Consider the following 14,809-nt stretch of genomic DNA (forward strand, 5'->3'; position numbering starts at 1 on the left):
TGGGAGCCATAAGGCTGCTTGGAAAGTTTACCTAGGGATTCAGGGCCCGTGAGCAAGCAGTATTTTGGCAACTTGCTATTCTACTTAAACCAGCGGTTCTCAACCTGTGGGTCGCGATTTTCCGATGGCTTTAGGCGACCCCTGTGTTATGGTCGTTCGACCCCCACCGGGGTCGCGACCCACAGGTTGAGAACCGCTGACTTAAACCAACTAAAGACTCCTGATACTATTTTTGTTGCCTACAGTTTGATGAAAAATGTCTTTAAACATGTCACTCCTATTCCCTGAAAATGCTTCAACAGCTCCCCCCGACCCCCGCATAAGAACAGCCCGAGTTTCTCTGCATGGCTTTGAGGCCTTCTTATTGGACTGCCCATCCAGTATCTAGTCTTTACCTGGCTAAATTCCTCATCATCTCTGTAATCTCTAGTCAGGAGCCCCTACCTCATCTGATGTCACTATCATCATGTCTCGTACATACCCTTTACTAGCTAGCTAGAATAATATGTCTAAATTCTGAGCCTATTTTCTCTGTATGCCCAACCAATCTATGCTAAACTCCAGAACTCTTTTCTGACCTAATATAAAATTTCATATTACTTAGAATTTTTCTACTCTTTAACGATCATGAACCAACTGATAAACACTAGTTAGGTATTTACTGCTCTGTACATGAACAACTGGTACTATTCCTTATCTTGGTGTGCAGAAAGAATGAGACTATGCTAAAACATTTGTTTTGCAAGATGCATTCTGCAAGGATTGAGCTCTGTAGACAGTTACAGTGCTAAGGGTAAGAGAGTTTTAAATCATTTGACAACAAATAATTACTGAGCACTTATTCTCAAGGTGCAATGCTAGCAGAGAATACAAAGACAGCATTTAATTTGTAAACAGACTGTTATGAAAGTTTTTCAATGAGACAGATGTTTGTAACATGAAACACATTTTCACAAACAAGCAAGCCAATAACGACAGTTAAGATTCTCAGGTTGCCAAATAATAGCCCACTGAAACCAAAATATTTTAATTTGCAGGAAATATAACAGAAAATGTATTTTACAAGACTATCAATGAAAGAAAAGAGGATATCAATATAAAAAGAAATAGCTTCTATTGATTTAGTTGAAATAAATGTGTTTAATGGAAAGTGAGTTAAGCATTTACTGAATCTAGGCATACCCATTACCCCACTGTATTCTTAAAACAAAGCTATTAAATTGCTACAATTATTCTCATTTTAAACTTAAGGGAGTCTAGGCTTCTTCAGCACCTTTCAGAAATGTATTAAAGCTGTGCTCCTCCCTCTTCCCCACTCGAGATGCCCCTGTGCGGACAGTGAGAGACTCTGCCCCCCCCCACCCCCACATGCACATGTCCAGGAAGTACAGACAGAGGATATGAACAGTATTGTGTCTGCTTCTGCAGAGAGCCCCGGGCAGAGCACTAGCCTAGGGTCACTTTCACATCTTCAGAGACTTTATATGACCCTGAGGTACTATTACATTTTAATGCCAATCCCTTTTGAGGGATAAGTTCTGGAAGACTTTTTCTCTTTACCAGCAGCATAGGGAAGGGATAAGTCTCCAAGTGCCATTCTGTGTCAGTGGGTAAACTATGTCCTAATTCACCCTTTCACTGAAATTAAAAGGGCCTAGTCTTCTGTCCTTGAAACTCAAGTCCTGTCTCTGCCAGAGCTGTGGAGTTCCACCAGGGTGGTCTCTCTTCTTCTAACCCCCAAGGAATCCCCTTACAGACCCAACAGATCAGCTATGTTCCCAGAAGTATGTTTACCAGAACGTATTCACTTCTATGTCTCTGATTTTGGAAGAATTTAAGGTTATCGTAGCCTACCATACTGCTAGCTCTCAATAAATGTTTTTGAGAGTGATTCTTTTTTATTTAGAAAATTAATTTTAACAGGGTGACATTGATCAATAAGGGTACATTGATGTCAGGCAAACATCAGTCCATCACTTGAAGTCAATTATGTTATATATCCATCATCTAAAGTCAAATCATTTTACATCACCTCATATTTGTTCCTCTTTATACCCTTCCCGCAAAACCCCCACCCCTTCCCTGACATCTTCCTCCCCCTGGTAGTGTGTTTATTATTATTTTTAACTCCATTTTAGAAAATTTTCACTTTAATTACTAAAACAACAACAGAAAGTTGCCTCTCAGACGAAACAGTTTAACCCTATTGACAGGAAAGCATTCCTTCTCCACTTACTGATTTCATCTCAGTCGTCTGAATTACAGCAATATACGCTCACTGAAACAATTAACACAACGCAGATATATTGAAATTAAACGTTTCCTTCCCCTTCTACCAAACAACAGTTAACAATCTGATATATAGCCTTTCATACTTTTCTTATGTAAATAGAGCTAAACATATACAGTTAAAATGTAATCAAATAATAAATATTATTCTATAACTCCATCTGTTTCTTAATAGCATACTTTATTCTGTGAACATCTCTTTTCCTACTTTAGTTTCAAAGGAAGATACCTCATTAACTCATTAGGCAAATGATGGCCGATTTTTTACAAGCATGCTCAACCCCAGTGGCCCGAGCACCCACACTGCCACAATGCAGGTCCTCATAAGAGGCGATCGTCCCGTGCTTTCCCCAGACACCGCACACACTGTCATCTATTACATTCTATTTTATCACTTAAGTAAGACATTTCAGATTATGATTAGATTACATATTTCTCCAAGAATTTTTAAATAAAATCTTTTAATGTAGCTCTAGACTTTGCCTTGTTCAATAAAACATTCGTTTGCCAAATGGCATATCCATGTCAAATTTTGTTATCTCCTTGCTTTGATGAGGCCTGGCACATGGAGAGGACTCAAAAATATCTGTTGAATGCAGGGATAAAATAGTAAAAAGGAAACATTGTTTGAAAAAACTATGTTATTATAACATCTCAGGTACAGACAGGTTTTCTCTATTTCCTAGTTATGTTCCTAGTTAGCCCAAGTAAAAAAAAAAAAACATCAAAGAATTACACTGTTTACACAGTAGTCATCTTTATTTAAAAAATAATATTGGTGCCTGACCAGGTGGTGGCGCAGTGGAAAGAGCGTCGGACTGGAATGCAGAGGACACAGGTTCGAGACCCCGAGGTCGCCACCTTGAGCGCAGGCTCATCTGGTTTGAGCAAAAGCTCACCAGCTTGGACCCAAGGTCGCTGGCTCGAGCAAGGGGTTACTAGGTCTGCTGTAGCCCCCTGGTCAAGGCACATATGAGAAAGCAATCAATGAACAACTAAGGTGTTGCAACAAAAAGCTGATGATTGATGCTTCTCATCTCTCTCCATTCTTGTCTGTCCCTGTCTGTCCCTCTTTTTGACTCTCTCTCTGTCTCTGTTTAAAAAAAAAAAAAAAAAAAAAATATATATATATATATATATATATATAGGCCCTGGCTGGATGGCTCAGTGGTAGAACATCGGCCTGGCATGCAGGAGTCCTGGGTTTGATTCCCAACCAGGGTACACAGGAGAAGCGTCCATCTACTTCTCCACCCCTCCCCCTCTCCTTCCTCTCTGTCTCTCTCTTCCCCTCCTGCAGCCAAGGCTCCATTGGAGCAAAGTTGGCCCGGGCGCTGAGGATGGCTCTATGGCTTCTGCCTCAGGCACTAGAATGGCTCTGGTCGCAACAGAGCAACACCCCAGATGGGCAGAGCATCGCCCCCTGGTGGGCATGCTGGGTGGATCCCGGTTGGGCGCATGCAGAAGTCTGTCTGACTGCCTCCCTGTTTCCAACTTCAGGGGGGAAAAAATTTTTTTTTAAATAAATAAATATATACATATGTATATGTATATATACATATATATATGTTGATTCTTTTCAGATTTTAAGATATCTCATTCATTATAGAAAACATGAAAGAAAGAAAATGAAAATAGGTGACCATGTGACCCTGCCAAGTTGCTTTAAAACAGAGGTTTTAGTGTAACATAATTTGAGGCAGCATTCTTTAATAGCTAAATCATAAATTAAAATACCACTAACTCCCAATGTTGGCAAGGTTTACTTAAGGAAACATATTTTTCGGATAGTTTGTATCTTTGCATCGTTAGAGTTTAAGAGCAATTTAAGGAAAAAAAGTTTGACCTGACTAGAGATAAATGCCACACACTCAGACAGCAGTGTCTCTTTCACCTGTTCCCACTCCCAACCCTCAGAGTACAGTGACACAGAAAGCTGAACTTACTAAAAGACAGCTGTAAAACTCTGAAATAGCCTCTGATATATAGAGTGCATTCAACTTCACACACATACACTGAAGAGTGGAACTCTCAGATATTGGGTGAATTTTCCGGTCATTTTCTCTCATTTTGTGGATTCCTAGTTGTCCAAGGAAACCATTTGCCTCTCAACACTCCACAGCTTTAACCACCACCTCCTGCTGACGACTTCCGAATCTTCATGCCAGCCCTGTCTTATCACTGACCTCCAGACTTAATAACCTACTGCCTATTTGAACCTATACCAGGATATTTTTTAAAATACCTCAAATTTAATAAAGCCAACAGAGAATGCATGAAATTACTCCCCAGACTTCCCTCCCTCCCGAGCTGGTCTTTCCGTCTCTGCGCTGTTCCACACCCACACGACTGTTTCAGTTAAAAACCTAGTGCTATTCTTGACTCCTTTTGCTCTTTCACTCCCTACCTATTACCTACCAATAAGTTCTGTTGGTTCTATTTCCAAAATTTATCCCAAAGGCAGCCACTCTTCTCCAACTATGTCGCCAATGACCTTCCCCACATCTCTTGCTTGGGTTAAGCAATAACTTTTTAACTGCTCTGCCTACCTCTACTACTGCCCTCTCTAACCTACTCATGACAACAACAAGGTGATACTTTATCATCATAAATCAGATCACATCACTCTCCAGCTTAGAACCTAGTGTAGAGAAAGGCTTACCATGAATCAGTATAAAATCCAATTCTCTTATCCTTGGTTGAAAGACCTAACAAAATTTGGCCCCAGCCCCCCACCTCTCTGACTCATCTTATGTCACTGCCCACTCCAACTGCCCCACAGAGATGACACAGGACCTCCGTATACTATCTGTGCCATCTGCCAGAATGATCTGACCCTAAGTCTTTGCATATTGTGTTGCTTCTTAGTACTTAGGTATCAGTTTTAAAAAAGTCATCCTCTCAGAAAAGCCTCCTAGTTTATGAAAGTTAGAAGAGACAACCACAATATCTAGCAAAAAATATATACATTTAGCTTTGACACATCAGTCCACTTTTAGGAATCCATCCCAAGGAAATTCTGGCAAATGCAACACTGACAACCAGACATTACATGCCTCCTGCTGGAAGTATGCAATACCACTAATAAAATAATCTTGGAATGCAAACACACACACACACACACAAACACAAATCTGATCAATCATCTCTTGATCTAACTACCAATCCACAGGAAACATAAAAATGCAATCAGAATCTAAATTATAAATAGGAGGAACTAGCCAGGATAATCATTTTCTTCAACAAAATAAATTACAAGGGGAAAAAAACATATGGAAGAGCAATTAGATTAAAAGAAATTTAAGAGAAAAATAATCCAACTACAATGAATGGCCCTTACTTGGATCCAGATTCAAAAATATTGTTTAAATAACTGGTCTAATTTGAAACCTCAATATGGGCCTGACCTGTGCTGGTGCAGTGGATAAAGTGTTGACCTGGAATACTGAGGTCACCGGTTTGAAACCCTGGGCTTGCCTGGTCAAGGCACATATGGGAGTTGATGCTTCCTGCTCCTCCCTCTTTCTCTCTCTCTCTCTCTCTCTGCCCTCTCTCAAAAAAATTTTTATATTAAAAAAAAGAAAGCTTGTATGTTCTAAAACTTAAAATTATTGTTAAAATTGTTCAGTTATGAGAACTGTATTCTAAATCAGTGTTTAAAATGAGTATCTTTTAGAGTTATATATTTAAACAGTTCACTTATAAGAACTGTATTCTGGATCAGTGTTTAAAATGAGTGGATATCTTTTAGAGTTATATATTTAAACAGTTATGGATCAGTGATATAGTGTGGGGGTTCGCTTCAAAATAATAAGGTGGAAGCAAGAAAACAGGTAGGGATACAGCTGAAACGTGAGATGGTAAGTTTTGAAGCTGGGTGATGAAATAATGGGGTTCACAGACCAGTCTCTTCACTTCTTGTACGTTTGAAGTTTTCCATAATAAAAGTTTACTTTAAAGCCAACCAATTACTCAGTATAATACTTCTATTTCTCAGCACACTGATGGTACTACAGTTAACCCTTGAACAATACAAGTTTAAACTGCATGGGTCCACACATAGGTGAATTTTTTTCACTAAAGACTATAAATGTATTCTCTTTTCCTTATGATTTTCTTAATAAAATTTTTTTCCTTTAGCTGACTTTATGGTAAGACTACAGTATATAATACATATACATAATACATGTTAACCAACAATATTATTGGGAAGGCTCTAGTATTGGTAGGCTATGAGCAATTAAGCTTTTGGAGAGTCAAAACTTGTACATGAATTTTCAAGTGTGCTCCTAACACCACATTGTTCAAGGGTCAACTGTGTGTAGCTTTTAATTATTCAGTTTGTACTGATTGTCTACCTCTCACTAATATATTAGCTTTACGGGAACAAATGCTTACTCTTTAATGCTACCATACCCAGGTTTTTTTTTGTTCTTTTTTTTTTTTGTATTTTTCTGAAGCTGGAAAAGGGGAGGCAGTCAGACAGACTCCTGCATGCACCCAACCAGGATCCACCCAGCACGCCCACCAGGGGGAGATGCTCTGCCCATCTGGGGCGTCGCTCTGCCGCGACCAGAGCCACTCTAGCGCCTGGGGCAGAGGCCAAGGAGCCATCCCCAGCGCCCGGGCCATCTTTTGCTCCAATGGAGCCTTGGCTGTAGGAGGGGAAGAGAGAGACAGAGAGGAAGGAGGGGGGAGGAGTGGAGAAGCAGATGGGCGCCTCTCCTGTGTGCCCTGGCCAGGCTGACGCTCTACCACTGAGCCAACCGGCCAGGGCCTAGAGCCAAGTTCTTGATTAGTATTTCTGAATGAATGAATAAAATATCTGGGACATCCTGTAGAGTTCTGAAGATTAACTCTGGAATGGTCAACAAAGCATCCCAGGCAAGGTGTGGAGCAGTGGCCAGCGGGGGCTTACCTTCACTTCGATGAAGTCGGGACACCCCAGAGACACCAGCTCAGCATATGCCTGGAGCTCATCCACGTTCCACGCTTTGACTAGAGTCAGTCTGTACACAGTGCGCTGTTGCTAAAACAAAGGAAAAGTCAACTTTGTTAATGTCTTCGTAGTAGTTACACCTAGGAAAACTTTCCAATTTCTTCAACCCATAGAGAACCCAGGTAAGGTGAAATCCAGTATGAACTTCTATAAGTTGAAGTTATATTTGGTAGAAAGATGAAAAACATGTAACAAAGTAATAAGATTCTCATTAGCCTTATAAAGGCCAGAATACTGGCATATTTCTTTTCTTTCACTAATAATATTTAACACTATTAGGCACCCAAAAGTTTCTTGACAAAACCCATTGAATTAGATTTAGTAAAGAACAATAAGTTAATCAAATAGTTTTGGACTGTCAAAAATTAACCTTCAGGCCCTGGCCGGTTGGCTCAGCGGTAGAGCGTCGGCCTGGCGTGCGGGGGACCCGGGTTCAATTCCCGGCCAGGGCACATAGGAGAAGCATCTATTTGCTTCTCCATCCCCTCCCCCTCCTTCCTCTCTGTCTCTCTCTTCCCCTCCCGCAGCCAAGGCTCCACTGGAGCAAAGATGGCCCGGGCGCTGGGGATGGCTCCTTGGCCTCTGCCCCAGGCGCTAGAGTGGCTCTGGTCGCGGCAGAGCAACGCCCCGGAGGGGCAGAGCATCGCCCCCTGGTGGGCAGAGCATGGCCCCTGGTGGGCGTGCCGGGTGGATCCCGGTCAGGCGCATGCGGGAGTCTGTTTGACTGTCTCTCCCCGTTTCCAGCTTCAGAAAAATACAAAAAAAAAAAAAAAAAGAAAAAAAGAAAAAAAAAGTCTTAAAAAAAAAATTAACCTTCAGCCTTTCAGGTGCCAACTACTCAAGTTGTTTATGATAAAAATTTCTAATTATTCTTGTCCTCTTTACCACTTTCTTATTATTTAATGAATTCTAATTGGCAGAACAGGCACCTTTATGAACTGCCAGTGTTGCCATTTACTTACCACATAACCCAAAGAGATACTGGTTTTCTGAAAAGCAACTGAATAGTAGTCATCAAAGCCTTTTATTATGCCCTTTGACTTTGTAGCTCCCTCCCAGGACTCAAGACAAATTAGAAATTCAAAGACTCATCTAACTGTCTTAGAACAAAATTACTAAAGAGAACTTAGAAGCTAAAGCGATGGTGGGGCCAGAACCTGTGATCTGCCTACATCCAACAGAAGAATATGGCAACGGTGATGTGATGCATGTGGTTATGAGTACAGGATCACATTCATTCATCCATACAAAGTCCCAGGCAATGCCTATCCTGTTAAACCTCAAGCATGTTTTAAGTAGCAAGGCTCAAAATACTCTAGAGAAAAACAAAGTGAGGTAAGAGAGTTATAAAGTGACGTCAATCTCTTTACTTCTGTTTGAAGATTTCCATAATTAGCAAAAAAGGAAGAAACACACAATCTTTAATTAAAAAAAAATCCCAACAGATAGTATTAAGCAGCCATTCCAGAAAAAATGTAACCCCAAAATATTTTTTTTTTTTTTTTTTTTAGAGAGAGAGAGAGACAGAGAAGGGAGAGGAGCAGAAAGCATCAACTCTCCTATGTGCCTTGGCCAGGCAAGCCCAGGGTTTTGAACCGGCGACCTCAGCGTTCCCAGGTCGACACTTTATCCACTGCGCCACCACAGGTCAGGCCACCAAAATATTTTTTAAATGTATATATAATGCATGACAAGACAGAAATCATCCAGAGTCCCTTTACATGGCTAGAATTCACCCAATACCAAAACCTAACAGAAAAGGTAGAGACCAATGTCACTTGTACTTATAAACTTAAAAACGTAAAACTCTTAAAGAAATTTTTGCAAATAAAAGTCAAACTGTTAAAAATTCTAGGAAGGCAAAGATGATTCAACATTAGGCTACATCTTAATACAACTTATTACATCAATAGCTCAACACAGAAAAGCCATACCATTACCTGCATAGATACACAAAGACATTTGATATAGTTTAAAAGCCATTCCTAATTTATGTTAAGGATGTGTTTTTTAATCCATTTGGTAAACTCAATAATTAAAAAAACACACCCATAACGTAAAGAAAACATTCTCCAGTCAATAGTCAATGTTTCTTAATGATTTAAAAAATAGAGGCATTTCCACTCTATTATCTTTATATACCTTCTCTGAACATTAAAATCAAAACAAGAACGAGAATTATTGAATAGTATACAAAAAAAATAATAATCACTTGCAAATGACATAACTGGCTTCTTAGAAATCTAAGAACATTAACTAAAATTAGTTAAGAAAAAGTAACCAGTTACCAAATAAATAGAAAAAAATAAGCAGCTTTCCTGACACAGAGTTGTGAGATAAATATGGACTCTGGGACCATTGAATCCTAGACCATGTGCTAGGTCTCTTTAATACCTGTTCTCAGTTTCTACCTGTGTAATATGAGGGTTTTACACAGGATTAAGCATATTAACTCATGTAGCCCTGAGAACTAAGCCTGGCAGCAGTGAGTCAGATCAAGGATTAGCTTCTATATGCCATTATAGACTACATATATACTACATGTACAGTTACAAAACACAAGGCAAAGAAAATTCTACTTACAATTGTAAAATACATCTATAAAAGAATTAATTTATGAAATAACATGAACAGTGAATAGAATAAATTTTTCTGAGAGACCATAACAAAAACTCATCTACATAAAGAGCCATGATGAATTTTAAAATGTAATGTAATTCCAAGAGAAGTTTAAAACCCCTTTGATTGAATACACTGGCCATGGTATCAACAGCAACAACAGCAGCAGGAGTTAGCAGTGAGTCAGTATTTACTATGCGCCAGCTGTCACTGGAAGTGCTTCATATCTTGGCAAAAATTCCAATATTCATCTAATCCTCACAACAGTTCTTACAAAATAGGTTTATTATCTTTACATTTCAGATATGAAATTGAGGCCTAGTGCTGTTAAATAAATTTCCCAAAGTGACACGGCTGAAAAGCAACAGCGCTGGGATAGGAAAGCAAGTGGTATGAATCCAGGGCAGACTTCCCACCTTGATAAACATCTTTACATTGTGAAATAAAACATACAAAGAGAAATGTACATAAAACATGAATGTACAGCTCAAAAAATTAACATAATAAAACACCCATCACCTAGTCACTTATCTACTCCCTTTACCCCCAATAGATTTAACTTCCTCTTTTTTCTTTTTTTTTTTTTGTATTTTTCTGAAGCTGGAAACGGGGAGAGACAGTCAGACAGACTCCCGCATGCGCCTGGCACGCCCACCAGGGGCGACGCTCTGCCTCTGCGGGGCGTAGCTCTGCCGAGACCAGAGCCACTCTAGCGCCTGGGGCAGCAGCCAAGGAGCCATCCCCAGCGCTCGGGCCATCTTTGCTGCAATGGAGCCTTGGCTGCGGGAGGGGAAGAGAGAGACAGAGAGGAAGGAGGTGGGGGGGGGGAGGAGATGGAGAAGCAAATGGGCGCTTCTCCTGTGTGCCCTGGCCGGGAATCGAACCCGGGTCCCCCACATGCCAGGCCGACGCTCTACCGCTGAGCCAACCGGCCAGGGCCTAGATTTAACTTCTTGACTTGAACATTATAGTTTAGATTTGAGCCTATGTTTGAAATTTATATAAATGGAACCGTATATTCCTTTATGTCTTGCTTCTGTCATTCAATGTTGTAGACTCCTGATGAACAAGGGCATGCATTTTTTTCTTGGATGTACACTACTTAGGATGTTTATACATTTAACTTTAGCAGCTGCTGCCAAACTGGTTTCCAGGGTCCTTTCACTGCACTGTCACCTGTGGTGTATCAGAGTTACAGCTGTTTCTCTTCTTTGACAACATGTGGGGTTGTGAGTGTTAAATCTTAGCCCCTCACTATGACCTGTGGTGACGCAGTGAATAAAACATCAACCTGGAACGCTGATGTCGCAGGTTCGAAACCCTGGGCTTGCCGGGTCAAGGCACATATGGGAGTTGATGCTTCCTGCTCCTCCCCCCTCTCGCTCTCTCTCTCTCTCTTCTCTCTATAATGAATTTTTAAAAATTAAACTTTAGCCTCTCCTGCATCATTTTATTCTGTATTTACCTGATTACTAATGAAGTTGAGTATGTTTCTGGCCATTTGGATCTCTCCTCTTGTGGAGTACTTGTTCAAGTGTTTTTGAGTATTTCTCTATTGTGGTATCTTTGGCCTGCTGATTTTTCCCCCCAAATTTTTATATATTCTGGGATATAAGAGCTCTATTATAAATGTATTAGGAATATTCTCATCTACTCTATGGTTTTCATTTTCACTTTCTTCATATGTTTTGATCTACAGAAGTAACTAATTTTAATACATTTACCTCTTAATATATAGCATACATGTTCAAATTGCCAAAGACAAAGAAAAGCACTATGGGATTATAGAAAAAAGAATGTTATTAGATTTGATTAGGTTTTATTTCAAATTATCAACTTCACTTTATGGGTTTCCCTGTGTCTATAGGGAGCTTGCTCAATGAAATAGTTTCAGAGATTTTATTTTAAGTATGTTTAAAATTAGTTAAAGCAATTGTTGAAGTCTATAGAAAAAGTAAAGGGTGTTAGAATCCAATTAGATTAGATTAAAACTAGAACAGAGTACAAATATTGCTTAAAAGGTGACTGCTGGAATTTCTTTTGAAAAAATAAATACTTAACACTGTTATTTTATCCTTTTTGTTGAAGAGAAAAGGTATAGTACAAATTAACTTGTAATAAAACCTATTTCTTCAATTTGCTTGTGATCTAGATTGCTTACTACTAAAAGATTTTCTGAATGTGGCATATTATCTAGCAGGGGCAGGGACAGTACAATACTACAGAATATAAAAATGAGAATGAAGGTACATAACAGTTCAGCTAGTCATTATTCAGGCCACAATGTGATTTATAAAAAATGTCAAGAAGTTGGCATATTATAATTTCATGTATTTTCTGCTTGAGAATCTAGGATTTCCACCCAGTAGTAAGCACAATACAAAAAAATAGGGGAGAGGTGTCTATAAGTAACACATTAAATGTGCAGCCAGGCTATGTAGCCAGAGATGTAGTCAAAAAGGACAGGAGAAAAGAAGAAAAAGTATAAGATGGGGAAAAGAGTACAGAGTAGCAATTAAGCTACTAGGCTCTGAAATCTACTATGTGGGTTTTACATAATCTCTGTGCCTTTTTTAAAGTAGAAAGAGTTATAGTATCTATATCAAATAATGTTATAAAGTTAAAAGAAATAAAGGACTTAGAACACAGCCAGTGGCGCCTGGAAAAGTACGTATAAATTCCAGCTACCATCATCAATCAGGACCATCAGCAGCTCCTCAGATTCATTCTTTCACAGAGGCATCAATTCAACCAGTAGTCACTGGGTCCATCTGTACGCCAGGCATAACCCTAGATGCTGAAGTTATAGCAATGAACAAAGAAAGTACTGACCGTTGTGTAATTTACATTCTACAAAACCAGACTCCAAAATTAGCAATAAAAGTAATACCAAAAGAGGAGAGGAACCAGGAAACAAGCAGAGGTAGGACTCTACCACTCTTGCCTTTTGTGCTGTGATCTCAATCGACAGACACCAAATAGGCTATCAATCAACTCTTATGCTTGTTAAAAAAGTAAATCAAAACAACTTAAAACAAAAAGCAACTTAAAATTAAAAATCCCTCATAGAAGAACATTGTTTCTAAATGTAAAGGAACACTAATGCTTCTACTAGAAATTGGTCAATCTATCAGAGTCCTTGGAAACGCCTATTCTTGAAATGGCTTTAAATACTCATTACTATTTATGGGAGACAAAACAAAATGGATCAACATGATAGGTCAAATAAGCAAATAATGAGAAAATAAATTCAAAGATATAACACATGATGTAGCCAAATGAGCATTTTTAATGTTCAAAGAAGATGAGCACAAGCACTGTTACACAATTACTCCCCCAATCAGTTGACTAAATAACCAACTCATTCAAACCTTTAAAAAATTGAAAAATGTAGATCAAGGAAAAAAGGGAAATACAATGTTTTAAGACTCAGTGAAGAATGTCTAATCCAACAGGAAAATAAATCATAGAAGAAAACACATCAAGCCATTAATAGTTCTTACTTCTGAGAAATAGAAGGGCTGTTGGTTTATAACTTATATTTCTTTTTAAAAGACCTAGAGAACACCATTAGTGTTCCAACATATTCATTATGAAAGTTTTAAATGGAGAGGAGAAAATGGTAAAAAGAATGTTTAAAAAAAGAATGGCTAAAAAATTCCAAAATTTGGTGAAAAATATGACTCTACACATCCATAAAGCTCAGTGAACTTCAGGAGTGATAAAATCAAAAAGAGCCAGACTGAGAAACTTTACAATCAAACTATCAAAAGACAAAGAGAATAGCAAAAAAACCCAGAAGTGATTAGTCATGTACAAGGTACAAGGAATCCTCAATAACATTCAAACCATAGCAGTCAGGAGGCAGTGCAATGATATATTTATACTGCTGAAAAAAATAAAAATAAAAAAACCCTGCCAAACAAGAATTCTATGTCTGGCAAAACTATACTTCAAAAATAAAGGAGAAACTAAATAATTCCCAGAAAAGCAAAAGCTGAGGGAGTTCACTGTTAGCAGAGCTGCCCTAGAAGAAATGCCAAAGGGAGTCCTTCAGGATGCCATGGAAGAAATCAGTCAATAACTTGAAACCATGTGAAGAAATAAAGAACTCTGAGAAGGTAAGTACATTGGTAAATATAAAAGCCAGCATTATTCTATTTTCAGTTGGTAATTCCCTTTTTTTGTTTTCTATGTGATTTAAAAGACATATAAAGTCTGTACAGTGGTGGCACAGTGGATAAAATGTTGACCTGGAATGCTGAGGTCACTGGTTCAAAGCTCTGGGCTTGACTAGTCACAGCATATACAACAGCAATTCTCACCCCTCCCTCTCCTCTCTCTGTAAAATCAAGAAATAAAATCTTTAAAAAAAATAAGAAGACATATAAAAAGAAGAATATCTATATGTAAATCTATGTTAATGGGCATGCACTGTATAAAATGTAATCTTTGAAATTAACAACATAAAGAAGAGAGATTATATAGAAACAGTCTTTTGCAAGTTACTGAAATTAACCTATTAGCAATTCAAACTAGACTGTTATATTTAAAATCTTAGTTCTGATCCCCATGATAACCATTAATAACTAAAAGTTAGACAAAAAAGAAAATGAAAAGGTAATCAAAAGGTACACTGCAAAAAAACAACCAAACATAAAAAAAGGCAGTCCTGGGAGAAATGAGAAACAAAAAAGATCTATGATATATAGAAAACAAACAAAAAAATAGTAGAAGCCTTTCCTTATCTATAATCACTTTAAATACAGGGTGATTACAAAAGTAGGTTTACAGCTGAGTATGTGAAACACAGAGTTTATTCTTGTATTATTATTACTGTATTATTTACTTGTATTTACAACTGTAAATCTAATTTTGCGCCCATCCTTATATAAATTGATT

General features: G+C 38.4%; 1 protein-coding gene across 2 annotated transcripts in view; it reads right to left on the bottom strand.

The window, feature by feature from the left end:
- LOC136403579 (S-adenosyl-L-methionine-dependent tRNA 4-demethylwyosine synthase TYW1) overlaps positions 1-14,809 on the bottom strand; it is a 204,900-nt gene that overhangs the window by 17,443 nt on the left and 172,648 nt on the right. For both annotated transcript variants that reach the window (XM_066382466.1, XM_066382465.1), the window contains exon 14: positions 7,208-7,318. In XM_066382466.1, the coding sequence (XP_066238563.1) occupies positions 7,208-7,318 (111 nt within the window). The remainder of the gene's footprint in view (positions 1-7,207; positions 7,319-14,809) is intronic.

Source organism: Saccopteryx leptura, chromosome 4, assembly GCF_036850995.1.
Source record: "Saccopteryx leptura isolate mSacLep1 chromosome 4, mSacLep1_pri_phased_curated, whole genome shotgun sequence".
In the NCBI taxonomy this organism is placed as follows: Eukaryota; Metazoa; Chordata; class Mammalia; order Chiroptera; family Emballonuridae; genus Saccopteryx; species Saccopteryx leptura.